This window comes from Gossypium arboreum, chromosome 8, assembly GCF_025698485.1.
Source record: "Gossypium arboreum isolate Shixiya-1 chromosome 8, ASM2569848v2, whole genome shotgun sequence".
Taxonomy (NCBI): domain Eukaryota; kingdom Viridiplantae; phylum Streptophyta; class Magnoliopsida; order Malvales; family Malvaceae; genus Gossypium; species Gossypium arboreum.
Window position 1 is genome coordinate 137,982,848 of NC_069077.1, and position 26,002 is coordinate 138,008,849.

The 26,002-nt window shown below is 33.3% G+C and overlaps 6 protein-coding genes and 1 non-coding gene across 7 annotated transcripts; 4 read left to right on the forward strand and 3 right to left on the reverse strand.

Moving 5' to 3' along the window:
* The first annotated feature begins 649 nt into the window (after positions 1-649).
* LOC108467857 (protein GRAVITROPIC IN THE LIGHT 1-like) lies at positions 650-2,868 on the forward strand. The gene has a single exon (XM_017768670.2). The coding sequence runs from the start codon at positions 850-852 to the stop codon at positions 2,278-2,280; it is 1,431 nt and encodes a 476-aa protein (XP_017624159.1). The 5' UTR covers positions 650-849; the 3' UTR covers positions 2,281-2,868.
* A 1,721-nt stretch (positions 2,869-4,589) lies between these two features.
* Positions 4,590-6,953, reverse strand: LOC108470237 (uncharacterized). The gene has a single exon (XM_017771521.2). It carries the CDS (start codon positions 6,827-6,829, stop codon positions 4,964-4,966), a length of 1,866 nt encoding a protein of 621 aa, XP_017627010.1. The 5' UTR covers positions 6,830-6,953; the 3' UTR covers positions 4,590-4,963.
* Positions 6,954-8,062: 1,109 nt separating this feature from the next.
* Positions 8,063-11,441, reverse strand: LOC108467822 (proteasome subunit beta type-1). Its single transcript, XM_017768613.2, has 7 exons — positions 11,272-11,441; positions 11,054-11,161; positions 9,971-10,052; positions 9,610-9,739; positions 9,373-9,515; positions 9,204-9,290; positions 8,063-8,312 (listed from the first exon to the last, which is right to left on the reverse strand). Exons 1-7 carry the CDS (start codon positions 11,316-11,318, stop codon positions 8,238-8,240), a joined length of 672 nt encoding a protein of 223 aa, XP_017624102.1. The 5' UTR covers positions 11,319-11,441; the 3' UTR covers positions 8,063-8,237.
* A 540-nt stretch (positions 11,442-11,981) lies between these two features.
* On the forward strand, positions 11,982-12,054 carry TRNAK-CUU (transfer RNA lysine (anticodon CUU)). The gene has a single exon. It is a non-coding gene; the product is annotated as a tRNA-Lys (tRNA).
* Positions 12,055-12,207: 153 nt separating this feature from the next.
* LOC108468919 (uncharacterized) lies at positions 12,208-16,045 on the reverse strand. The gene is made up of 10 exons (XM_017769786.2): positions 15,650-16,045; positions 15,204-15,309; positions 15,025-15,085; positions 14,633-14,931; positions 14,381-14,520; positions 14,127-14,201; positions 13,641-13,731; positions 13,063-13,266; positions 12,704-12,748; positions 12,208-12,613 (listed from the first exon to the last, which is right to left on the reverse strand). The coding sequence occupies exons 1-10, from the start codon at positions 15,857-15,859 to the stop codon at positions 12,531-12,533; spliced, it is 1,314 nt and encodes a 437-aa protein (XP_017625275.1). The 5' UTR covers positions 15,860-16,045; the 3' UTR covers positions 12,208-12,530.
* Positions 16,046-18,001: 1,956 nt separating this feature from the next.
* LOC108467697 (40S ribosomal protein S13-like) lies at positions 18,002-20,293 on the forward strand. The gene is made up of 5 exons (XM_017768429.2): positions 18,002-18,107; positions 18,222-18,294; positions 19,190-19,328; positions 19,412-19,598; positions 19,895-20,293. Exons 1-5 carry the CDS (start codon positions 18,085-18,087, stop codon positions 19,926-19,928), a joined length of 456 nt encoding a protein of 151 aa, XP_017623918.1. The 5' UTR covers positions 18,002-18,084; the 3' UTR covers positions 19,929-20,293.
* A 2,943-nt stretch (positions 20,294-23,236) lies between these two features.
* Positions 23,237-24,431, forward strand: LOC108466036 (probable polygalacturonase At3g15720). The gene is made up of 5 exons (XM_053032123.1): positions 23,237-23,385; positions 23,460-23,597; positions 23,682-23,855; positions 24,060-24,267; positions 24,352-24,431. Exons 1-5 carry the CDS (start codon positions 23,248-23,250, stop codon positions 24,429-24,431), a joined length of 738 nt encoding a protein of 245 aa, XP_052888083.1. The 5' UTR covers positions 23,237-23,247.
* The last annotated feature ends 1,571 nt before the right edge of the window (positions 24,432-26,002 follow it).

The following is a 26,002-nucleotide window of genomic DNA, read 5'->3' on the forward strand; positions in this document are numbered from 1 at the left end:
ACTTATAGAGATTATTCAAATCAGACTTACAACAATTAGTAATGTTGTTGAAGTTCAGATGATTAATGATTTATGTCTCAAAGATTATAGAGTAAATTTCAGGAGTATCCATAGAACAAATAATAGAGTAGCGGATCGCTTAATCAAGATAATTAATAATGATATTGATCATTTAGTGATATTTGAAGAACCACCGTCTTAGAACAAGATTTTCTTAGAAGAATATATCGTTCAAGTATTCTTGTGGAATTAAGTAGTAATTAGCTTTTATTGTATTTAGGCTTCACCTATTTCATTTCTACCAAAAAAAAAAGTTCTTTTAGTTAAAAGTAAGTGCTATATTTTGATTTACATTTTAGTTTTTTATTAAAAACATTGAGTAAAATTTAGTATTTATATATAAAGTATAATAATAAATTTAATCTTCAACTTTTATAAATTTATTTAATTTAACCCTATTTTTTATTAGAAGTAAATTAGAAAATTTTTAAACTATGAAGGCTAAACCATCAAAATGACCTTAGCAACAAATTAAAAAATTAATTAAGTTATTTTAAAATTTTAAAATTAGTAAAAATTAGTAAAATTATAAACAAAATTTATAAAAAATTTAAAATTATAAGATTTTTTTTTATTAAAAAATGAGGATACCAGTTGTGAAAACAATGAGATTTGTGTAGAGCTGGGAGTTCATACATACCTTACTTTGAAGGCATCCAAAGCACAAAAATCCAAAAGCAAAGAAGCATTTGCCCACTTTCCATCAACAAACCCAGAGGCAGAGCAAAGGGAAAAAACTAAGTTAAAAAAGAAACCTTTCCCTTTTTCATTGCCATTTGTATTACAGAAATGAACGGCTATGAAGCTCCAATAACACCCATTAAACCCCCTCAAATCTCTGAAATGTTTCAAAAATTCGCTTTGGCTTTCAAGACCAAAACTTTCGAGTTCTTCGCCGATGAAGACAATCACAACAACGGCAGCCACCTTTCAGACTCCGATGGATTCTCCCTCCTCGACTCCGCTGAAGACTTCATCACCGACCAAAAAGTCGTCGTCATCAAGCCTGACCCACCGCCCAATTCTTCTTCCTCTATGAATAACGGTTCCCAACGTGGAACTATCGATACCCAGATCGCTGAATGCTTGGTTTCTTCTGTTTTTGCTGCTGTTTCTTCCTTTGAAGCTTCCTATATTCAGTTACAAACCTCGCAGGTGCCCTTCGTGGAGGAAAGCGTGAAAGCAGCTGATAGAGCTTTGGTTTCTCATCTCCAAAGATTGTCCGATTTGAAGCGTTTTTACAGGGAATTGCGGAAGAATCCGAGTTTCCAAGTCGGGTCGTCTCTCGGGTCTTGCTTGGAAGCTCAAGTGCAAGAGAATCAAAGTAAGTTGAGGAGTTTGGAAACGGTTTCGAACCGATTGCAAGAAGAGATTGATGAAAAAGACAATGAAGTCTCGGTTTTGAGGAAGAAATTAACTGAGATTCAATGGGGTAACACCAAATTGTCCAAGATATTATCTGGTAACCTCAATTCAGCTTGTGATGTTCTTTTAACTGTTAGGGTATTTCATTCCGTTTTGCATGATGCTTGCAGAGCAACTCATAAGTTCAGTAAGATTTTGATTGGTTTGATAAGAAAAGCTGGGTGGGATCTTGATTTGGTTGCTAATTCGATTTATCCTGATATTGATTATGCTAAGAAAGGGCACACTAGATTTGCTTTTCTATCATATGTTTATTTGGGGATGTTTCGAGGTTTCGATTCTGAAGGTTTCAGTTTGATAAAAAACGAAGCTCTATGTAATGGGAATAAGGGTACTTGTTCATTGAAGCAATTGCTCGAACACATATTCAGCAACCCCATTGAGTTACTAAGTAGGAACCAAAGCTGTGAATTCTCAAGGTTTTGTGAGAAGAAGTATCAAGACCTTATTCATCCCACCATGGAGTCATCGATTTTCAGCAATTTGGATAGAAATGAAGCAGTGCTGAATTCGTGGCGGTCATTGAGCGAATTCTATGAGTCATTTGTTTGCATGGCTAGTTCCATATGGACACTTCATAAGCTGGCCTTTTCATTTGAACCCGTGGTGGATATATTTCAAGTTGAAAGAGGACTCGATTTTTCGATGGTATACATGGAGGATGTCAGCAAGAGAGATAACTTGCCCGGGGAAACTAAGGTGAAAGTGGGGTTCACAGTGGTTCCAGGGTTCAAAATCGGAAGGACTGTGATTCAGTCACAGGTCTATCTAGGTGGGTCAAAATGTAAAGACTAGTTGCTCAAATATTGCACCATGTAGAGAACTAAGTTATAATCAATCTTCGGAGCAAAGGTTATTTCGGTTTGAATCTTCGGGTGCAACCCTTGAAGGTCCCGGATTGTAGATAAACTGTTTTGTCATTAACCCCAGAACCTGAAAGATCAAAGTTCCCGTTTTAGTAGCTGTCTTGATCCTCAAGAAAGTCCCTATTGCGTAAACACGTACTGTATACTAACTCTGCTGCTGGACTTTTTACTGAGCTCGAGGGAGTGACTGCTGTAAGGCAGCTTCTTTAGCCATCTTCTGATACTTAAGCACATATCGAGGTTGTGAATTTTTCTTCTTTTTTACGATTCGTGTGTGAGTCCATGTAGAAATGACTTTAATTTGACACAAGAAAAAATACTACACCAAATGTGTATCTACATAATTGTTGCTTATAGTGCTAGGAACTTTGTATTATTCCCCTCCAAGTTGTGTCTTTGATTAAAGCAAATATGTTTAAAGCAAACTTGCATTTGCTACTTAAATGTGGTCGAGTTCTTTAATGGCTTTATGTTGGCATGGATGACCCAACCTTCTTAGATCATAGTGATCCCTGCATTTTATTTGCTTTTCTTTCAATGCATTTTGCATATTACCTTTTCTTTGATCTGATGAGAGCAAATAATCTTCATTTTGTTATTTAGATGGTATATTGTTTAATTGGACTGTATGCTCGAATCTCTAGTTTTGTAAAAGAAATGTGCTTGAACTTCAATTCCGCGATAACTGATTTTGTAATGTGGTTCTAATTATGGAAATGCAGTAGTATGTATGGTATCTACTCTGCTCCAAGAGGTACATCTAGCGATGCATATTCTGGTATTTTGTTGCCTTTTTTTCTGATGATTGGTGTGGAACAGATTCTGCACTTGATTCGGTTGCAATTTGCGATGATACGATCGGATTCTTCATTGCTTTTGCTCCGGTTTCGACTAGAAACGGAAGGTCTTTTTTATGCAAACTTCTAGGCACTATGCATAAATGTTACTTTGTTGCATACTTTTAGATTTATGAAAAAACCATGTCATTAGCGTTTTCCCTTTTACAATATAGTTTCTTGCAGGTCTTTTTTCATTATCTCATTGTTGGAATCCTTTGGCATCTTGATGGTAAAAAAAACCACTCTAGTCTCTCTAAATTTTAAAATTGAGCATATTGATCTCTCTCAAAAAAATTGAAGTAATTAAGTCCATATCAATTTCTAAAGTGAGCAATTAAGGATAATTAATCACCGCATTAATGTCTTCTATCGCTTGTACACAATTTTAGTTAGTATAATAATAAATTTAGCCTTCAATGTACATATACTTTGGTCTTAATTTTTAAAGTTCAAGAAATTCAGCTTCTATATTTACACAAGTGTTACAGAATAAATTTATTAATTTAAGATAAAATTGATAAAGCGTGTAAACTTTAACGACTAAGTTTATTATTTTATCAATTAAAATTATGTACAATTGATGAAAAATATTAAGATTGTGATTAATTATTTTTAATTTTTTATTTTAAAATTAATAAAACTAAATTACTCTAATTTAATTTGTTCAATTTCGAAATTGAGAGGAAGTGAAAAGTTCTTTTACTGCCTCTTGAGCCATGTTGCCGTGATTTTTTTATTTTTGTAGAAGTATTCATTCTTCTCTCGTGTACGGAAAAGCTTTGAAAGAAGTTGAACCACATAATACCTTTTCTGAGGATGGAGATGATACTTCATGAGTGTCAGATACTTGTACGAGAATTTTTATTTATTTTTAATTAAGGATACTTGTATGAAGTGAATGTTAAATAAAGGCCAATTTTTTTTTTAATGTTTGAAATCATGCAAAAGCTTAAAAATAAAAATCGATTGACAGGAGAACGTGAATTCGAGTACGTTGAAATGCATTATCTTCCTATTTACAAATCATCATAGTTCTGACAGTCACTTTGTAGTTAACAACAACACAAAAAAATCCTAAATTCTATATGATCAACTTTGATATAGTAAGCATATTATTATTTGTAGAAGAGAAAACTACTCAGTATAGCAAGGTAAAAAGAAATAAATCAAGAGTGGTAAGCAAAACACAAGATTCCTTGATTAAATCGAATCTCGACCCATTCTGCAAAGATTCCTATAGAGTGCATGATAAACCTGAAGCATTCACAGATAATCAATGGTGTGAATCACAATAACACAAGGGGATGATAGTAACCACCAGCGTCGGTGATACGAACCAATATAAATTGGTAATGACTAATGAGCTTTCAAGCAAAGATACAGATGATATGGAAGAGGATAGAAAGAAACATTCATGTCATAATATGGAGAAGATGAAAAGGTTTGAACATGATATAGACAAGAATCTAAAAGAGAGGGTGATGACAACAGTTCAGTCACTAGGGTCCATTTTTAGGAGGAACCCAGCTAAAAATCATGGATGTTCACAACATGGTTAACAAAAAGTAATATATATAGGTATGTGCAGTAAAGCCCTAAATGGCTATATACTTTACAGAAACCACACACAACAGAAGACACCTAAAAGCATGTCATAAGCTCCAAATTTCGGTATACATAAATGTACAATCCAGTGCTGGCTGGGATACGGGACGAAGGGACAATATAAATTGATGATCATGTTAGAGTGGGTTAACCTGGCTCTTCAAGATTCTACACAATCTCTCCATGTCTAAATCCACTGTCACCACAATCCGTGCTTGAATCTAGTTCACAAGGAGATTCGTACCATTTAGGGTTTTCTTGGTAGAAACTATCAACCTGAAGGCCAACAAGACCTACATCTGTCACTATGCCATCATCGTGTCTCATGGGCTTGGTTAGTTTAGTATCTTCACAGACAAGAATGCTCTTCTCGTCGAAATCGGCACATTTCAACCACTTATCTGTCTTACAAGGCTCGCTTATCATATCCTTTGGACTCCTACAATCTGTCCGCATTTGGTCCCAAGGAACAACATCACCAAGCGTCCTTCCAAAACTGTCTTCATCGTCTTCAATCAATTCTGCATCCTTGCCATCAACGTATATCTGATCATGGTGATCACTCCAGTGAGCTAAATCATTCTCCCCTACCAACAGGTCATCTGAATGAGGCTTGTCAGAAAGCAACTCCATCGACTTTGGACCCTCTTCACCCAAACTTCTAACTTTATTCAAAATATCAAACAGCTCCCTAGATACTGAACCTAACAACTGATGGGGAATCTTGTCAATCCTCCCCTCTAACAACCCAATTTCCGCTCTCAACTCCTGCACCTGCCGCAAAATAGCAAGATGCAACTCTTCATCTTCCTTCCCCATCAATCCAAAACCCTCACTATCCAAATCCTCACTCACTCCATAAACAATATCTTGATCCATGAAAAACCCTCCCTTATGTCCGACAACACGATGCATAATCCTCGCATTCCCATCCAGTGGCCCAGGCTCATGTCCAGAATGCACTGCATACAACTTAAACACTGCCATCCCTTCCTCTTGATAGACAAAAGTCTTATCCTTCTCATTGTAATTGGCAATTGGCACTATTGCCCTAATCCTAAATCCACAACCGCACCTCTTAGAGGCATAAGGTTCCCTCTTCAAGATTCTTGACTTCTTTCCTGTAGGCTCCCCTGCTCGATGACAAGCATAATCTTTCACCTCGGCCATAAAAGGCTTATACCTAATATATTTCTGTCTAATACAGAGCACAACCTTGTACTTCGCAGCCAATTGCTGCAATCTATGAGGCACCTCCTTTGCAGGCACGTCAAAGGACTCGGTGTACTCAAATCGTCTTCGTTTACTACTCCTGGAAGCAGACCCGGAGGATGCATTGCAAACGGGGCAAGCTGCAACACAAACCCTAATGTAACTCTCTGGAATTCCATAGAACTTAGCACCTACAGTCCACACTTGTTTAATCCTCTCAATTGTTTCCTTCAGACCTAAGTGTTTCAAATCAGCGTCGCTGTGGAAACTCATAACGATTTCTTGCCATTGATTAACATGTGAAACGAATTGACTAGAATTGTTCTTGAAGCAAATGAATTCATTACCGGAATCGTGATCCACGTGCGCGGTGAGCTTGTCTTGGATCCGCTTCCAAGCGGTGAGGTAAGCGGTGTCCTCGTTGCGGTCCTTCCACACGGCCCGCCACGATTTGAGGACGGAACGCGGCGTAGCAGCTCGGATCTCAGCGGGAGTGGCCAAGCGATGCTCGCGGATGCAGCGGATCATGAGGGAATGGGAGTCGGCGTTGAAAGTGTAGAACTGAGAGGAAATGTGATGCTCAGGGCTAATGTTGTGGTAGCCGAGGGGCTGAGAAGAGATTTGACGGGAATCGGCGGGGACGTCGTCGTTGTCGGAGGAGGAATGGGCGGGGGAAGAAGGACGGAAGAGTAGGACTTGGGGGGAAGAAATCGAGGGCTGAGATTGAGAAGGAAGGATGATGTGAGGGTGGTGGGGAGGAAGTGGGGAGAGATCAGGGTGGTGGTGGTGAAAGAGATCGGGTTCGGTTTTGCGGGGATTCATGGGGTGGAGATGAGATGATGGGAGCAGTAGGTTCGTGTTTTTCTTCACTCCCTCCCTATCTATCTCACATTTTCGGTACTCAACTGTCTCTCTATCTAATACCCCTTAAAACGGAAAACTTTTTAAATTTTAAATAAAAAATATAATCTTTTTGCCTTTACTCTCTTGGAGACCATGTTTGTCGTCCACTCCACAACCCATTTAATTTAAAGTAAATAAATAAAAAATAAATTATCAGAATAATCATTTTTATTTATCTTAAATTATATTTTAATAACTTATATTTGAATTTTTACTAATAAAATAGTATATATTAAAATTAAATCACCAAAACTAGATTCAAATTCAAATTGCGTATAGAATCTAGCATATGATAATTGGAAAAAGACTTCTCATGGATACCTCGTATTATATTTCAATCAACTTTACTTGTCAAATTAAATGTTCATAAATATATTTGTTATTATTTATCCTTTATTTTTTCGTTTTATTTTCCTCTATTAAAGTAATGAATTAAACAGGGCGAACTCCTGTATTCAAAATCAAATGAGGCTCTCTTCAAAATTTAAATCTTTAGCTTTAGGACGCCAACTCTTGATCGACGGGAAACTTATAAATTTTAATCATTTTAAAAATTATATTTTTTAATACATCTTTGCTCCTCTAACAAAATTTATGCCTTTGTCTTTGATTTTAAAATTATATTAAGGTGTTATAAAATTAAATTATATTTGACTTCAAGTAGTATTAAGTATTCTAAACGCATATTTAATTCAATTATATCTATTAAATTTATTTAGTTTTTTATTAATATTAATTAAATAAAAGGAAAATTTAATTCATCTCAAACTTAATATATATAATTTAATTAAAATTAAGTTATTTAATATGTATTTACACAAAATAATTAAAAAAGAAAAAGAGAGGCAAAAAGAAGATATAATTATCATTTATGGCCTTTTTTTTAAGAAATAAACTTAAATACATGTTATATCAGACTATGATATCATTTATAACTTAATTTAATAATTAAAAATAATTTTATAACTACTTAAATTTTATTAGTCTTTTATAACAAAAATAAATAAAATAAGTAATTAATAAAGGATTAATTCATCTTTTTTATATGTCAAAAAAGACTGATAGGATGGATGAATCAAAAGTGGAAATAATTTTGGAGTTAAATTAGAACACCAAAGACTAGTCATGCAACTTATCATCCATGAAAGACTATTTTCGTCTAACAGACGGAAGATAAAATTCAACTGCAATGCATATTTTAAAGTATCCAAATGCAAGGAAATAGTTGCAGTAAAAGCATCAGACACATTGTAAGAGTCATTCCATCAATTTCAAGTACTCACACAGCTATAAGAGGTGGTAACCCATTTTGGAGAATGGAGATTAATCAATCTTTCCTAAGTTCCATGTATTCCCGGCGGATACCAGCTGCATTTATGATAACAAGTTCGAGTTTGTCTCCCTGTCAAACATCCATGAAAAACTTTTTAAAAAGAAGTGCTAGAGGAGAGAAAGTTGTTATTACTGAGTAACTAGAATGTAGAAAATATGAGAATGAAATTTCATGCCCCAGATCATTATGATATCTAGAAAAAGCCAAGACTAGAACAACAAAAAAGGGAGATGTTACTTGAATTCAGGTATGAGTGTTGAAAATGGGTATTGTCTAAGTTTTTTTTTTCCTTTTCATGTATCAAAAGGATCTTTGGAGGATCATGTCGTGTTACTCAACTTCGAGTGCAAGTATTGAGTACAGGTATGTATTCCACATGAATATGTTAGTTTTTCTACTTTTTACATATATTTGAAGGGCCCTTTGAGATCATACCCCCATAGCCCCAAGGTAAAAACTGTATTAGACATGGGTACTTCAAGAAAAATGAAATAAGAATGGAATGCTTTTGTGATTCTCTATAAATCAAACATTCTTTAAGCCCAAATCATATGACCAAAAAAAAGCCAAAATTTTATGCACCTTTATCAAAAATCAACAAAAGGTATTCTTAAGAGGGATCTAACTGAAATCTTCTAAGCACACGAAAGGAAGCAATAGAAGGGAACAGAATAAATTAAAAGCAGACTTGGTTTGGCTTTTGAGACAGTAGTAATCAATACTGTGGCCTCAACTCGTTATTTGGACTCAGGTATGAGTGTCAGATGCAAGTATGTATCCCACATTGGATGCTCAATATTTCTATCTTTTTCCATGTGTTTGGAAGGTCACATCCCATACCCAAGGCAAAAAAAGTGTTAGAAACGGATACTTCAAGAAAATTAAGAGTTGGAGCAACACCACACTAGAATAGCCTTCCTAAGTTTACCGCTTATAGAAACTAAATGAATTAGAACTTACAGTGTATATATCTCTCTCGGATGCAGATGCAAAAACAGTTTTTACCAAATCAATAGCTTCAGCTTCCACAAGTGGAGTAACAGCATCCTGCAAGGCCGTGGGTTTGAGATGAAAAAGATGTAAAGTATAAATGAAACATCACATGAAGTAATTAAAATTGGGAGCATACCTGGGCAGGCAATAGAAGAGGACTGGGAGACTTCAGTTGGTTATCCAAGAAAGGCATGATGAGCGTTGAACCAGATCCTTGAGAACTGTATCCAACCTTCTCATAGGAACCAACAGCATCATATGTGAAGACACAACCCTTTCCTAATGGTTTAAGATAAAGAATATTAATTCATATTCAGATAAAAAGAAAGGCTTAAAAGTTAAAAGTAGAAAACTGAGGCTCAAAGCAGAGTACCTTCGTTATCAAGGCCACCCAAAACATTAAAAGAATAATAAGGAAAGAAACGCTTGTAATAAAGTGTGTTGGAAAGCAATTGAGCCATTGCAGGGCAGCTCATTTGCTTGTTGTGCTGATGCTGATAAATCTGTATTTTGGGGAGCGCCATTAAAATTATATATACATTATATTAGATGCAGCATAAGTTTACAAGTACTATAATCATAATTTGGTTTTCAAATGTCTATGCTACATCAAAATTACATGCTTTTTTCATTTGAAATGATTGTAGTACAGTTAAAAGTTAAAAGTTCAAGTAAAGTCAACATTTCTGCTCAAAACAAGTACCACATCATATCTTTGAAAGGTGAAACCTTACCAAGTGCCTAGCTGCCAGTTGCTTTTGTAAAGCCCTCACGTCAGCTTGAAATCCTGAGGATGCCATGACACATTTATCTGCACTGCAATGTCAAAGAGACAATAATAAGAAACCCCGGAAAGAAAAAAACCGAAAACATAAATAAAATCAAGCATTACAGTCAATTATTCCCACCTCTTCCCATCTCCATTAACACTTGCTTTAAAACATTAAGATGCACCAAAAGTCCCATTATCTATGGATTAACTGTCTGTCTTCCAAATGAATACCAAAGATCTTGATCTAACGGAGGAGAACAATAAAACTATGCCATATATTTTTCCTTTACCTTCTCAACTATTTGGTTATGGAAAACTTGATAATGCTCTCCCCTAGAGTTCCATAACACTAATGATATGACTCAAACAACCATCAAACATAAGAGCCGGAAAACTCACCAATTCCTGTTCCGTTATGTTAACCAGAAAGAGAATCAAGTGCCAAGACCCTTTCAACCATTAGAGTCAAAACTACTTTAAATATTACCAACAATTTCTTTATGGTATATTTGGGAACATTAATTTGTACTTTTGAATTTGGATTCCATTTGCTATATAAATTATAACAATGAAATGCATAAATTAAGAATAAATTAGTAGAGATTCAATATCATACATATTTGAATAAGTATAAAAACACAAATGTGTCAAATTCATAAAAATTATTTAGGAATTTCAAATTCATTACTAAATAGACATCCAACAAATTCATGGATTTGAGAAATAATCATAAATGTAACACTTGTACGTGCTTTACAGTCCAATTTACACTGGTTCTAAAATCTACCTTAGCAAATTTCACCAAATTCCTTAAGCTCTCCATAAAGTGTCAATTGCCAAATCCCTCATACTTAACGTTAGCCAGGAAGTTTTACAAGACTAAAACTTAATAAACATGTTAATTGCAGAAAAAAAAAAATTCATTCTTCTTTCTTCTGCAACTAAAAACAACCGAAAAACTATTACTTTCTACTCCAAATTCCTACCAGTTCCAATCATTTCAAGTTAACCTAAAAAAACAAAGGGACTGACTAAAGAAACATACAGTTTACATATTTTGGAGTAATCTCGGGTCAGTATATTGTAACCGGTTGACATTCGAGTATCGGCGGCGATAACACAGTAATCAGCTCCAGCGATCGCAACGCAAGATCTGCAATTTTCCATGAAAAAAACACAACAATAATGTTCAATAAACAACGCAATCGAAAAGAAGAAAAAAAAACATATTTTATTGGTTGCTATAGAAAAAGAAGAAGGTACCCTCCATTGTTGTCGTAAGGAGACCAGTTAGCCTGCTGCTTGGTCATGGTGAAAGAAGCAAATAAAAGAGATTTAGGTCGACAAAGAGAAAAAAATTAAAGAAATTTAATCTCCTTTACTCACAGATTTAAAACAACTCTAGCTTTGCCAAGAAGAAATGCAGGCATTTTATATTTTCAGTATTATGGGTTCGGGTTTAGGCCCATACAGGCCCAAAAACAATATAAAGGGTGGAAGTACCTTTATAGGTCCCTTTATTATAAAAATATTATTAATTCAGTTTTATACTATTAAATGGACTAATTTAATTTATTTATTATTAATTTAACGAGGTTACTATTTATTATTTAAGAAAAATTCATTTAGTGTTTAACAAAATTAATATTTATTAAAATTTTATAAATAATTTTTTGTTTAAAGTTTAATTGGAAAAATAAAATAATTTTGATGTCATTTTTTAAACACTTAATTCTATTAAAAAATTTAATAGTAGAAATACTAATTAATCTATTTAATTTTACGACCATTAATTTGATACAATTCAGTTCGTATAATAAAAGGTATCAGGTAAGGATTTAGTAAGGTGTTTTACGGGCGGAAGTCAGCATTTTGTTACAAATAAATAAACATATTTCGAGGAGAAGAAATGAAAAAGTAATTAACGCTTGTTAAACGTTTAACTAACTTTATGGAGAATGATGTTTCAACAAGCCCGTCTAGCTCAGTCGGTAGAGCGCAAGGCTCTTAACCTTGTGGTCGTGGGTTCGAGCCCCACGGTGGCCGTTCTATTTTTTCTTCCCTCTAAAACAACAGCAGTTTTGCTTGTTACCGCTGGCGAGTGGACGGGCTTTAACTCACCTTTAAACGCCTTATAATCCCCAATGCAAAAACGTTAAATTGAAAATGAATTGCTTATAATTCATAAACATGAACCGATTGGCTGGCAATACTTTAGGTATGATCTTGTTTCTAACCAAGGAAATCCATAGTTCATACTATTCAGGGGGAAAAAGAAAAGGAATAACCAAACAAATTCACACTTGTGTCATTGTCTAAAGTAAGCAAAATTTCATTAACACAAGACTATTTAAGCAAAAAACATATGAAAGATTTCATATATCTGGGGTTTAACGTCATTCCAGCCTGCCATGTTCTCTCTCTCACATCAAGTTGTTGACACTACTGTTTAGCATATCTAAATGGCATTGTGCCTGGCCTCATGAAAATCCTTGACAGGCAATGTAAAGATTTGATTACTACTACGAAGTTACTGACGGTGCTGCCCACATCTTCACTTTCTTGTCGACACTTGCCGTGGCCAGAATCACCACTTGTTCATTTCCTAAAATTTGAAATTAAAAAAAAAAAATGGTGATTGCAAGAATATACAAGCAACTACAGATAACTGACACAAGTCCAAAATATGTTTTACCTAGTGGCATAGTCTTTGGAGACCATGTAATCCATGTGATATCACCTGCAGCATACAATTCGAGTCAATGCAAATAGAACTTTATAATCCATATCAATCAATCATACATGGAAAAAAGATAAGGTCCAAAGGCTTTACAACGAAATATAATCGGGGTTGGGGGGGGGGGATATTTAGTTGTGGTCATAATCACTGTCAGTGCATTAGCACAGAGTACCTAAACTATGCATGATGTTTAATAATTCGAACCTGAAAACCTGAATGCTTGGGGCATAGCATCATTCTATAGATTTGATCAAATGGTATGGATATAGGCAAAAGCAATAAAACAAAATAAAAATTTACAGCTCAGGATTTACCATCATGGGCTTTCTCAGCAGTATCCAACACCTTTCCTGTTTCCAAACATAGCCACTGCAATGTTGGACCACGGGTTGCTGCCAGTATCTTTCCATCAGGGGATAAGCTGAGACGATCATAGTGCAGAGCAGAACCACTTGGATCATGAAGTGGTATTGGAAACACCTTCAGAGTTTTTGGATCCTCAGAAAGATGGTATCGAACTTCAACAAAGCATTTACAACAGTCAGCAGGGACAAAGTAATAACTCCACTACAAGAAATAGAAATTGTTACCAAACTAAGTCTATCTTAGCATAACAATCTGTAAGTTAACTTCAAAACAAAAGAAAAGTTTTCTCTTCTTCCAAACACCAATCGTGTCTTTTAAATTTATGGAGGTTATTAGTACCGATTTCTCCTTCCACCGCCCAACCCTGACTGATCCTTTTATAGTGTTAGGTTTGGAAGGAAAGACTGAAAGAGTTTAGAGGTGGAAAAGAAAACAACCTTCATCAACATTGATTTTCTCATCGTCAAAACCAGTATGTGCACGTGTGTGAAATAAGTAGGAGAAAGACAAAGAGGTGCGGACAGACCATTGATGTTCCAAACTCTTATTGAACCATCCTTGGATGTTGTAATAATTTGCTCTGAGTTTGGAGAAAAGCATAACCAAGTCACTGCACTCTGGACATTAAGAAAAAGAAACACAAAAAATGAAAGAGGTTAGAAACAAGCAGCAATTTGAAGGAAGGTCATAAAGCAATTACTTCCGAATATGCCGTGAAGAAGAAACAGATAAGAGATGCATGAGTCAATAAAAGTTCATCAAGTTTAAATTGGTCTCTATTTCAATAAAATATTTCAAACTAGGAGCAGAAATTTTCATCAAAAAGTACCCTAAACAAAAGACTTCATGAAGGTCAAACCCTCTGGTATTCGTTCTCTAGTCATAATTTTTCTGAAAACCTCTTAACAGAGATGCTAGCAACTTGTGACATGAGAGAAAAGATGTAATTGAACAATATGGACGTATTGGAAGATAGCACATTATCTTTAGGACTATGGGTGGAATTACATGCCTTGTGCCCTTTAAGCTGCATAACATTCAAAACCTCCTTGACTGAACCGTCCTTGGCATATACAATCTCCCATATCTGAAAAAGTAAATCTCATCATGCTCATCATGACACAATCTTAGTTCAAGAGTTCTGCAAAATTTTGTTGATATACAATTTCAATTTTCGAGTATTAAATTGATGAACTTTAGAATTTCCGAATATTGATCATAGTCTTGATATTGTATCACAAGTAATGGGAATCTAGATATCTCCACCTTTACATCAGCTGTGAATGCTGCAGCAGCAAGGAAACGGCCATTTGGTGATATTGTAGCCATGGTATTTTTTAACTGATTAGTGTCAACATGCCCTAAAACTTTTCCGGTTCTCCCATGCCAAAGTAAGATATCAGTACCTATGAAATAACAAAGAGTTACTCATGTTTACATCCAAATTAACAGTTTTACCTTTTCTCATAGTTTATTTAATAATGTATTAAATGATATGGATAGAGCGCCACCACAAACCTTCCGAACAAGAGGCAATAATGGCACTCCCATCTCCAGTTCCATAACTTGCAGTAGCTCCAGTTAAGGTCAGGATTGCTTGTTTGTCATGGATTTTATGATGTTCCCACTTAACTTGTGGAAGAGGAAGCTTTGACTGCTGGTTGGAGTCAGTACTACCTTTTTTTGGGTTTTCCTCTCCATACATATACAAGGAACACCCCGTCAGAGTCTGAGATGCAACAACTATAGAAGAAGAATCATCAGCAAATGCCACAGCTACTGCATGACCTCCAAGAGGCACATTGATTCTTAAAAACCTGCACACCAGCCACACAAGATAAGATAAAGCGGCAAGTTAAATATATATATATATATATATACAGTAGCCTGCATTGTCACCGTATCCTTACTTGAAACTTTTACTTGAAGCATCATCCAACTTAAATACCCTAACCACTCCATCAGCGCAAGCTGTGCAGAGATGATAAACCAATTTAAGAATGAAATATCACATGAATATAAATACACAAAACTTGTTACTATTAAAGAGAGAGGGGAAAAACAAAACAAAAGAGGTGAAAACCGTTACCAGTTGCCAAATTACGACCATCAGATGAGAAACACATCCCTGTAACTGAATCCGCATGACCTTTAAGAGTATTCAAATCCAATGGATGATGACGCTTGCTTTGATCCTACATTACAATTAGAAAAACATTTCTTCGTTCAGTTTCTGTTTCATAGATAGATAGATACTAAAATACCTGACTAAACCCTAGCAATATCACAAAAAATAGCAAAATTTCGAGGTAAATCAAAACTAACTCTGTAATTTAATGATCTTACTCAAGGTGCTAACCGCCAATCGCTTAAGAAATTCAGTTTCTTTTTTCTTCGGATTACATTTATATAAATGGAAGTAAAATCAATAAATAAAACTTCAAGTTTCATAAATTAGATCAGTTTCGAAATTTGTAACGCAAAATCAAAGAGAGCCATAAGAAAAAAAAAAAAAAAAAGAGGGGGAGAGATCACCTTGTCAGAGGCATGAGAATGAGGCTTCGAATGATACTTTTTAGGAACATGCTGAGGCTTTGACGTCTTTTTGGGATCCGGATGAAGCTCGGGCTCCGAAATGGCCTGGACATTGGATCTTTGCTTCAGAATGTAGCTTTTGAAAAAAACAAACGCGATCACAGCCCCGAGAACGGCTGAAAGTGCCGCGGCTGCGAGAATCGGATCCATTAACGAGGGAAGGTATTGTCAGTTCCTTGTGTTGCCTTTTTAAATGATCGAAGATGGCAATTACAGTGGAATGTATTGAAAATGGAAATGGAGAGAAGGTGGGGGCTGCCTGGGATTATCAAATACGAATGATAATTAAGACCTCGCAATATTGAACACAAATACCACGTTCATGGCCGTGCCGGGTTGCGGTTTAATTTTTAAAAGAAATTTAGATTTGGAAAATTTTTTCTTTTAAGTCTATATACTTTTTACACATTTAGAATTTAGTTCATCAATTTTTATTTGTAACACTTTACAATTTTTAAAATTTAAGTTGAATTATTAACATTATTAAATTCTATTTTTTAAATTCATTAGTAGAATATTTTGAAATTTTAAAAAACACTTGGTTGGCCACTATAAAACAAAAAACTATTTTAATAAACATGAATTTAATAGAATAAATTTATCGTTATTAACAATTCAATTTGTATTTTAAATCTGAAAAATATATGAACTAAATTCCTTAAAATGAAAATAGAGATTAAATCTTAATGTAAATATATGAAAAATATTACAACTTGGTACATAATTTGAATCAAATTCACATCTATGAAATTTTACCCAAAGAATAAATCAGTATAATTTCAACAAAATAAAAGATAATTTAAGCTCAACATTACTCAGACTAATTGGTCATTGCATCCTCACTCCTATTATAAAATTCAACACTCTTACTAATTATTTCCCCCCATTGAAAGCGTGGTTACAAATATGATAAAAGAAATTTACTTAAATAAGTTCCTCAAATGAACAATTTTTTCTTTCTTTAACTCTTTAACATTAATACATCTTCACTGCGGTGTTAGATGATAAATATTCATCAATTTTAATTTAAAATTAAAAATAAAAGAGATGTTCTTTTACTTTTTAACTTATTCAAAATCAATACCTCTTCAACTATGCTAAATAGATCATAGTAGGACTCTTTGAAAAATACTTTACTTTGGTTGAATAAGTTCATCAATTATAATCTCAGTCAAAATCTTCAATAAGTGCATATCCAATATATATAAGTCGAAATTTGTTGACAAATAAGGTAAGTTGCGCATTGTCACTGAATGCAAAATGAATTGCAACTAACGGAACTTCTTCAATCAAAGTAAGTATCAGTATCTTCTGAGATGGAACTCTTCTTTGTAAACATGATAATAATCAACTACGAAATTTAATTAGTTCCCTTTTGATAGACGTAGGTTTAGTTTCGATAAAATTAAAAAATAGTAGTGGCAGTGAGATTAATTACTATAACGATGAGATTAAAACCACCAATAATAGAAAATGATTGTTAAATATATTAAATTAAAATGTGTATATAATAGAATATCAAAATATTTTATAAATTATATTTAAATCAAATAATAAAATATAAATATAAATTATATTTATGCTAAATTATAAATAAAAATTATAAACATTTTATTTTTTATAAAAAAGTTATATTAAATAATGATATGTTAAAATTATGTTATGTGTATTAAATAAGATAAATAATAAAATAAGAATTGGAGTTTTAACTCTCACTAATATTTTAGATTACAATGAGGTGAGAAATCCACTAGTGGTTCTGCGTTTCAGTTGAATTTTTTTTACCTTTACAATCTCACCACATTGGAGTGAACAATGATCCAAAGGAGCCCATACTCAATCAACATTTTTAAAGTACAAGTATCAGCCGGTTGAGTTTTAGCTCGATTAGTATGTACATTGTTGTCAATGTAGGAGGATGTGAATTCGAGAGCGCTGAAGCACATTATCCTCTAATTTATGAGTTGGGGAGGGGCTATGGGCTAGGCATCATGTCAAAAAAGAGCAAATATGATTAGAACCTATAACGAGATTATTAAAAAAAAACAGTACAGGTACCATATTCAAAGATACCCTATAGTTTAGGAACTATTCATGCTATTATTCCGTTATTTTCAAACCAAATGTTTCTTAACCGCATCTAAATTCGGCCTTGTCAAATTCACTGGCAAGGCCTGACCCAATATATACAAAAAACAATGCTAGAAAACTAGACCACCAACGGGGAAAAAAGGGCCCAATAAATCACTAGCAAAGGACCAGAGGAGAATAAGAACCCTAGCCCCCATCCTTAATTTTGATCCTAGGGTTTCTTTGCTCATTGCAAATTACACTATCAGAAGCAATCAATCAGCCGAGCTCGAAACTCTGCCACCATGGGTCGTATGCACAGCCGAGGGTTTGTATTTTCCTCTCACATTTGATTTCATTATCCTCTGAAAACAAACCTATGATTACGTTGGTCGAATCTCTTCTATCTGCTTTGTCACTGATTTGAATTTTTCTTTTGCAGTAAGGGTATTTCCGCATCCGCTTTGCCTTACAGGAGAACTCCTCCTAGTTGGTTGAAGATCTCTTCTCAAGATGTGAGTCACTTGGGTTTTTATCGTGCCTTCAATTTTATATACGATTTTTAGGACCTGTTTGGTTTAGATTAGTGGTTGAAACGTACCTTATTATTTTTTGATTAATGGATATTTCATTGATTAAGTATTGGTCATGATTGAGAATATCGTAAGATGTGATGCAATTCCCCGATGGTTACTATTTAAGTTTGATAGTGCATTTAGTCCTTTTGTTACTCGGATTTAGCTGTGGTATTAGATACGGATGTGGTTTTGAAATGGCTATATTCAAAATCTATGGCCGAAGCTATGTTGGGCATTGGTATTATTAGACGCAGAACTTCAAGGAAAGTGAAGAATTAGAGTAAGGTCGCTTTTAGTTGTTTTTTTGATTTTTTGTTTTTCACATTTCTCAAATGTGGAATCATAATGGTCTTTGGATCTTATTTGTTGGTAGTTTCAGGCGTTACTGCTTGTTCATTTTGTGAATAAACCTCAAGTTGTCTAGACTTTCGATCATAAATTTGACCACTGAAGTGATGGGAGGTTTTTGTAGTAACTAATTGATATTTCCTCAGGCTAAGGCTATTGCTTGTAGTTTTCCATTTAACATTCTAAATGCTCTCTTTCCCGGGTTTACATTATGTTAATTCGATTCTTTATTTTCCTTGAAAGTACTCTTGTTCAACACGTATTTGGCCATGAATGTGAAGGTATGATCCTCCAAATATATGGAAAGTTTTTAAAAAAGTAAGCATATCACATACCTATATTGACACTCTCAAATCCGAGTAACATAGGTTTACATTGATGCGATGTGGAGTTGAAAAAAGTACCCTACTTTAGATTATTCTGTCCATATGAAAAGTTTACTATTTTTTTGACAATATTCATTGATCTTGATTTGATCTTTTAGGTTGAGGAGAACATTTGCAAGTTTGCAAAGAAGGGTTTGACTCCATCTCAAATTGGTGTCATTCTCCGTGATTCTCATGGCATTGCTCAGGTGAAGAGTGTTACTGGCAGCAAGATTTTGCGAATATTGAAAGCCCATGGTACACGTCATTGACATTTTTTGCTGTTGCATTTCCCTTATAAGTGATGATAAACGGTTGACTTATCAATTTGGTTTTGTCAGGTCTTGCTCCAGAAATCCCTGAGGATCTGTACCACCTGATTAAGAAAGCGGTAGCCATCAGAAAGCACCTCGAGCGGAACAGGAAAGACAAGGATTCCAAGTTTAGGTTAATCTTGGTTGAGAGCAGAATTCACCGTCTTGCCCGTTATTACAAAAAGACAAAGAAGCTACCACCAGTGTGGAAATAGTGAGTACTTTTATCCCTGCTTCCGTCGATGTTCTTAACGTGTTTTAGGTTAGGATGCACGTGTCTTACATGTGTATGCCCTTTTCTAAATATATTTCATATTTGGCGGATTGTACCTTGGTACCTATTTACAAATATGTGTAGGACACATACACGGTTAATAGTAATTTAACTAATGGTCTAAGGTATGGTCTTTTAGAAAATTTTGTTGACCTCGACACTGATTATTTGAGTATTCTCTGGTCTCAAGATTTGGCGTTTAACTTGCAAATCTAAACATATTTTTCTTCATGCAGTGAATCTACCACTGCCAGCACTCTTGTGGCTTAGAGGTGGCACAGTTTGAACCATCTTCCAAGCGCTGCAGTTGACATTCTCCTTGATGCAGGGCTAAACTTTTGGTATTTATGCTTTTAAAATTTAAAGAACTAGTTCATTTGTGGTTTGAAAATGAGATACTTGGGAGGCAAAATATTTTGTTTAGTGTGTCAGAATTGTGTTTAGTTTTTTTCCTTCAAGTTGAAATGTTTTATTTTTGGTGTTTTTAATCTTGTCGTTTATTTGCTTTTAAGATCTAGGGACGTACCAAGCTTAGCTGGACTCAAGCTGTGAAAGGCTTGAGCTTGTGATTGACTCGAAATTCGAAATTTGGGTTGAAGTCAATCTAGTTTCACTTTTTAACTAGAGAGTAAAAATCGAGTTGCATGAGTCTGTTTATCTAGTGAAAGATGAGTTTTACTCCTCCCAGCTTCATCTTCAACTTCAAATTTGAGTTCAAATTAAAAATTAGAAAAAGAGAAGAGATCAATGCATTTTATGCATTATTATTTTCAAGCATTGGGATAATTAAATTTGACTTTAACAAAATTCGACAATGGTTGAGACCTTTCAGGCACTATGTGGTTTCAAGAATCCAAGTTGTTTTTATTTGTTCTCAGAAAATGAAAAACACGAGGACATGATATGATATATGTTTTCATCCTATCAATATAACATGAAACTAAGGGAAGTATGGCATCGCACTTTACCATCCAAACTCACCCCAATTGAAACCTTTAATAAATGGGTTGGGTTGGGTTGGGTTGAGGTATGGTTTCAAAATATTTGGTTTGTCCAAGAGGCCCGTTTTATTATTAAAAATTAATTAAATATTAAATATATATTTTATGATTAAATTTTAATTTAAAAATATTTTTTATTATTTAAATTTAATTTGTGTTGGGTTGGGTTGACTTGGCTTGAAGTGCAAGCTAGGCCTAAGTTGAGTTGAGCCCATTGGGTTGGGTGGATTACTTGGTCCTTGGATAGGTTTAGTTTCCATTCAGTCCAACTTTTGGTTTTTTTATATTGATTTTAGGTCAAGGCCAATTTTTTTAAATTGAATTGGTGATGGAATAAATCTAAGTCATTAATTTATTAGTATAATTGGTCTAATCAGATCAATTAAAAAGATATTTAAAAATTAAAAAATTAAAAAATTCGATTCAAATGTTCGGTTTGTATCGATTTTGAGGTCAATCAATTCAAAATCCCTTTTTTAAGTTTCGGATCGGACTACTCCAAGATAATTACAAAAACTATGCTATATATTATAATAGCACTGTAATCCTGTATATTATTAGAGCACGCGAGGACTTTAAAATCGGCACATATATGCCCTTCAGATTTAATAATAAAATGTGCAAATAGAATTACTAATAATATATCCGTTTAACTATGATGATCAAATTATTGTATAGACAAGTACATTAATAATCAAAATATATCTAACCTAGACCTCACATGTGATGTTTTTTTTTCTTTTCAATATGTGGGTGGGATGAAGGTGACATAATTTGAATTAGTGCCAAACAATGTAACAGGGGTTTTAATGACCACTTCATACAAGTCAAGACATGCATAATGGAGTTTAAATCATAATGAAATTTGTATTTTAAATTTTAATATTTAAATTTAATTGTTGTTGGTGATACATTTTGAAAAATAATATTAATCACTTGATACTTATATAACAAAAATGACATACATTGTATTTTTCTTGTGTATTATATAATATACTCAATTTAATAATTCATATTAAATTTAATATGAATATAATAAAAATAAATTGTACTTGTAGAAGTAGTCATTCTCATCCTTGTCACATCACTAAGGAAGAATTATTTAGATGTTTTGAATGATAATTTGACATATTTTGAGTCATAAAATTGTTTAGATGTATTATGGAATGGTTGTCGATAGTTTAAACCCAGTTTTAGATGTTTCAGATATGTTCTGGGCAATCTGTCTCCTGTGTATAGACTTCTGACCTTCAGTGTCGAGTAATTTGTTCTCGATGTTGCCACATTAGGAGATTAGTGTCACGACATCAGTACAATGTTGTGACACCCATTTCACAATGTCGTGACATTGACCCTGTTACCTTATTATGACTCAAATAAGCCCCAATGACCTTCGTTTGTATCCAAATTTTAAAATAAGCCTAGAAATAACTTGACTAAATTCAAAAAGTCTATTAATGTCAAAGTAAAGTCTTGAATTTGATGATTGGATGATATCTCTTACTCGGAATGTATCGGTTCGTCCCGATTAAGGGGTGTTACAAAGAAAGGAGAAGAAAAGAAGAGAACGCAAAATAATAAAATATAAAAAAGAAAAAGAATGAAACTTAAAAAGACAAAAAGAATTAGATTACTCGAAAATAAAAATATAAGGACTAGTTATGTAATTTGATATGAAGTTTTAATCTAAAATGATGATATAATATGTCACGTCTTCTTATCACATTGTTAACAACAATTAAATCGAAAGCATTAGTAACTATATTATAACTTTATTGAAGAAGTATTGTGACCAAAAAAGTAAGTTAAACTATAGATAAGTGATAAAATTTTGTAGTTTAACCAAATATCATTTCACTCACAAAAAAATTGGCTAAATTGACTATAGCATATAAAAACTTGCAATAATTTAACTCAATCCCATTGTTTTCAATATCGGTATAGCCACTCGAAACATGGGGTTAGACCGGCTGACTTGTGAACTAGTTGAATTGGCCAATCGTATAGTTGAACTAATTTGATTTATTTATAGTTTTTTAATGACTTTTTCAATTAAAGTGGATAAATCAGTTGGACTGGTCGGACTGGAAACGGGTGGTCTAACCAATTCAACCACTATTCCAACTTTGAAAACCTTATTCAACCACAGAGTTGTTAAAAACAATTGAAGTACGAAATTGAAATTTAGTGTTTTGAGATAAATATTTTTATTAGTTTTATCCCTAAAAAAATCTAAATCGTTTTTAAAAGAACATTGAATAAGATTAAAAAATTAATGGAAAAATTAAGTAGTGTGTATGATAAATATCAATTAAATAAAATATATTTTAAAAAACAAAATGATGGTTATCAATTTTAAACTATTTTCAAAATAAATAAATTTAAAATTGAGGATCAAATTAGTTAGATTAGCTTAAAAACTAGATTTGATTTTGGATTTGAATTTAAATAAATATTTTTAAAATAGATTTAAAAGAAATTAATGTTTAAATTTAAAAAACTTATCCTTCGTTTAGTAAGCAAGCCTACGTTTTTCTCCTATATATACTGCTATGTACTGTTTTATTATTCAGGCTTAAATATTCAAAATGATTAATATGGGTTTAAAAATGTTGTTTTCTATTTCTTTCTTTCAATGGGTTTTATTCGTTCAATCTATGGAACCATTTGTTTATGACGTCAACCTTGCAGGAGCCATTGGAGATGGAGAGAGTGATGATACAGAGGTTTATTTTCATCTTAAATGCTATAGTTGGGAAGTTTATGATATTCTGATTGTTTATTTATATAACTATTTTAGGCCTTCAAGAATGCATGGAATGTTGTCTGTAGTTCGCATATCTCTTCAGGGATATTTCGTGTTCCTTATGGACAAAAGTTTTTGCTGCAACCCTTGACTTTTAATGGTGAATGTCGACCAAGAAACATTACTTTTCAGGTAATAATAATAATAATTGTTTTCATCTTTTCTTTAATTTTATTAATAATATTATTTACAAAATTTTTGAGTTGGGTTATTTAGATTGATGGCATACTCATTGCCCCAAGTGATCCATCTTCATGGAAATGCAAAGAAACAAACTGTAACAATTGGATAACCTTTCAACATTTCGATGGCCTCATCATTCAAGGAACTGGAAGCCTCCATGGCCAAGGACAAAAATGGTGGCAAATGGGTTGCATGCATAATAAAGTGGTATACTATTAGTTTGGATTTTTTGCAGCTTCTTAATATTTGCTTCAACACAATTTTATATAATTTCTAATTATATTTATCAAATTTTCTGTTGACAGCTTTGTTCTTCATAAAAAAAGCGGTATGCCTTCACTTATTAAAAATAGGAGATTTTTTCATTCAGTCTCAATTTTATTTATCCTTTTTATTGTTTGTTTTGCTTAGGGTTTTGCCATCTTAGACTCTAAGAATGTGCATATTAGTGGCTTAACTTCCGTGGACAGTCGAAAATGGCATATTTCAATTGAAAGATCTTCATCCGTTCATGCTTCTAAACTCAATATCAAAGCTCCAAAAGATAGTCCCAACACCGATGGCATTCGTATCCAACATTCCACCAATGTTACCATAGCCTCCTCAATCATTAAGACTGGTATATAAAAATAAGTATTTATTTTCATAACAAAATATATATAGACAAGTATTGGGTTTGACATTTTTTTCTTTTTTCTTTTAGGTTATGATTGTATAGGAATTGGAGACGGGTCAAAATATATTAACATTAATCGGATTTTTGTGGTCCGGTCATGGAATTAGGTATTTTTTATTATTTTTATTAAAAAATTCACTTATTTGTTTGTTTTATTTTTCACTCTTGTAGAATTAGGTATTTTGATTTAAAATATATATGTTTTTTACTTATTTAAATTTATATTTGTTACTTGATAATATCATGTCTAGAATGAACATTTTATTTTTCAAAAACACTTTTGAGACTAATGCTAAACCCTCAAATATTAAATCAAACTTTTCAAAAGTATTTCTCCAAAGCACTTTTTAAAAGCGCTTTTCAAAAGTATTGTTAAACTAGGCCCTAAAAACATATTTTAACCATATAACTAAAATGTAATATAGAACAAACGTTGGTATTGTTATTATTATTAGGCTTAATTCACAAGCATATTCATTTTCCACTTTGGTAAACTTTTTTTTCCTAACTTAGTACTTAAAAGTATCAATTTCCTCTATTTTGGTCCATTTTACAATGGGCGTTAAAAAATTATGTTAGGCAACTTTGGCCAATGAAAAAATTCCCCATGACAATTATGTTTATTTAAAATAAATTAAATATTTAAATATTAAAAAAAATTTGTCTTTGGCCGATCGTTGACCGGCCGTTGAGCAAGTGTTGACCAATGTTGAGCGACCACATGGCGCTATTAGAACATGTCATATGTCCTTTTTTTTATTTTCTAATATTATATAAATTATATTGATTAAAAATGTAAATAATCATATATAATATACAATCTCTAACAAGAGCTTTAACGACCACTTCATATAAGTCAAGACATGCATGATGGAACTTAAACCATAACGAAATTTGCATTCTGAATTTCAAAATTCAAATCTAATTGTCGTTGATGATACATTTTGAAAAAATAATAATCACTTGATACTTATATAATAAAAATGACATTTGTTGTATTTTTCTTGAGTACCATACAATATACTCAATTTAATAATTCACATTGAATTTAATATGAATACAAAAAAAGTAAATTGTACCCGTAGAAGTGGCCATTCTCATCCTCGTCACATCATCAAGGAAGAATTGTTTAGATGTTTTGAATGATAATTTGATATATTTTGATACTAAAATTGTTTAGATGTATTATGGAATGGTTTTCGATAGTTTAAACTCGGTTTTAGATGTTTTAGATATATTCTAGGCAATCTGTCTCTTGTGTAGCAATATTTGACCTTCAGCGTCAAGTAATTTGTTCTCGATGTCACCACATCTGGAGATCAGTGTCGTGACATCAGGAAATCAATGTCACAACATCAGTACAATGTCGTGACACTCAATTCCCAATGTCCCGATGTAGCGACGTAAAAATTTTAGCTTAGCTTGGTCGCTAATTGTGGCGATTTATTGAAAAAAAGTTTGAAATTTGACGTTTGATTTTTGAAATAAACAGGGAGTCGCCACCGATCCTTTTTCCTAGGTGTGATCGGACACCTATTAGATCTCTTATTAAAACAAATAAAAGGCTAAGTTTAGGTCTACGTTAAAATCCAGAGAAAATTTAGGGTTCGGGAGTCGGTTACGCGCGAGGAAGGTATTAGCACCCTCGCGACGCCCAAAATTGGTATCTTATTAAACA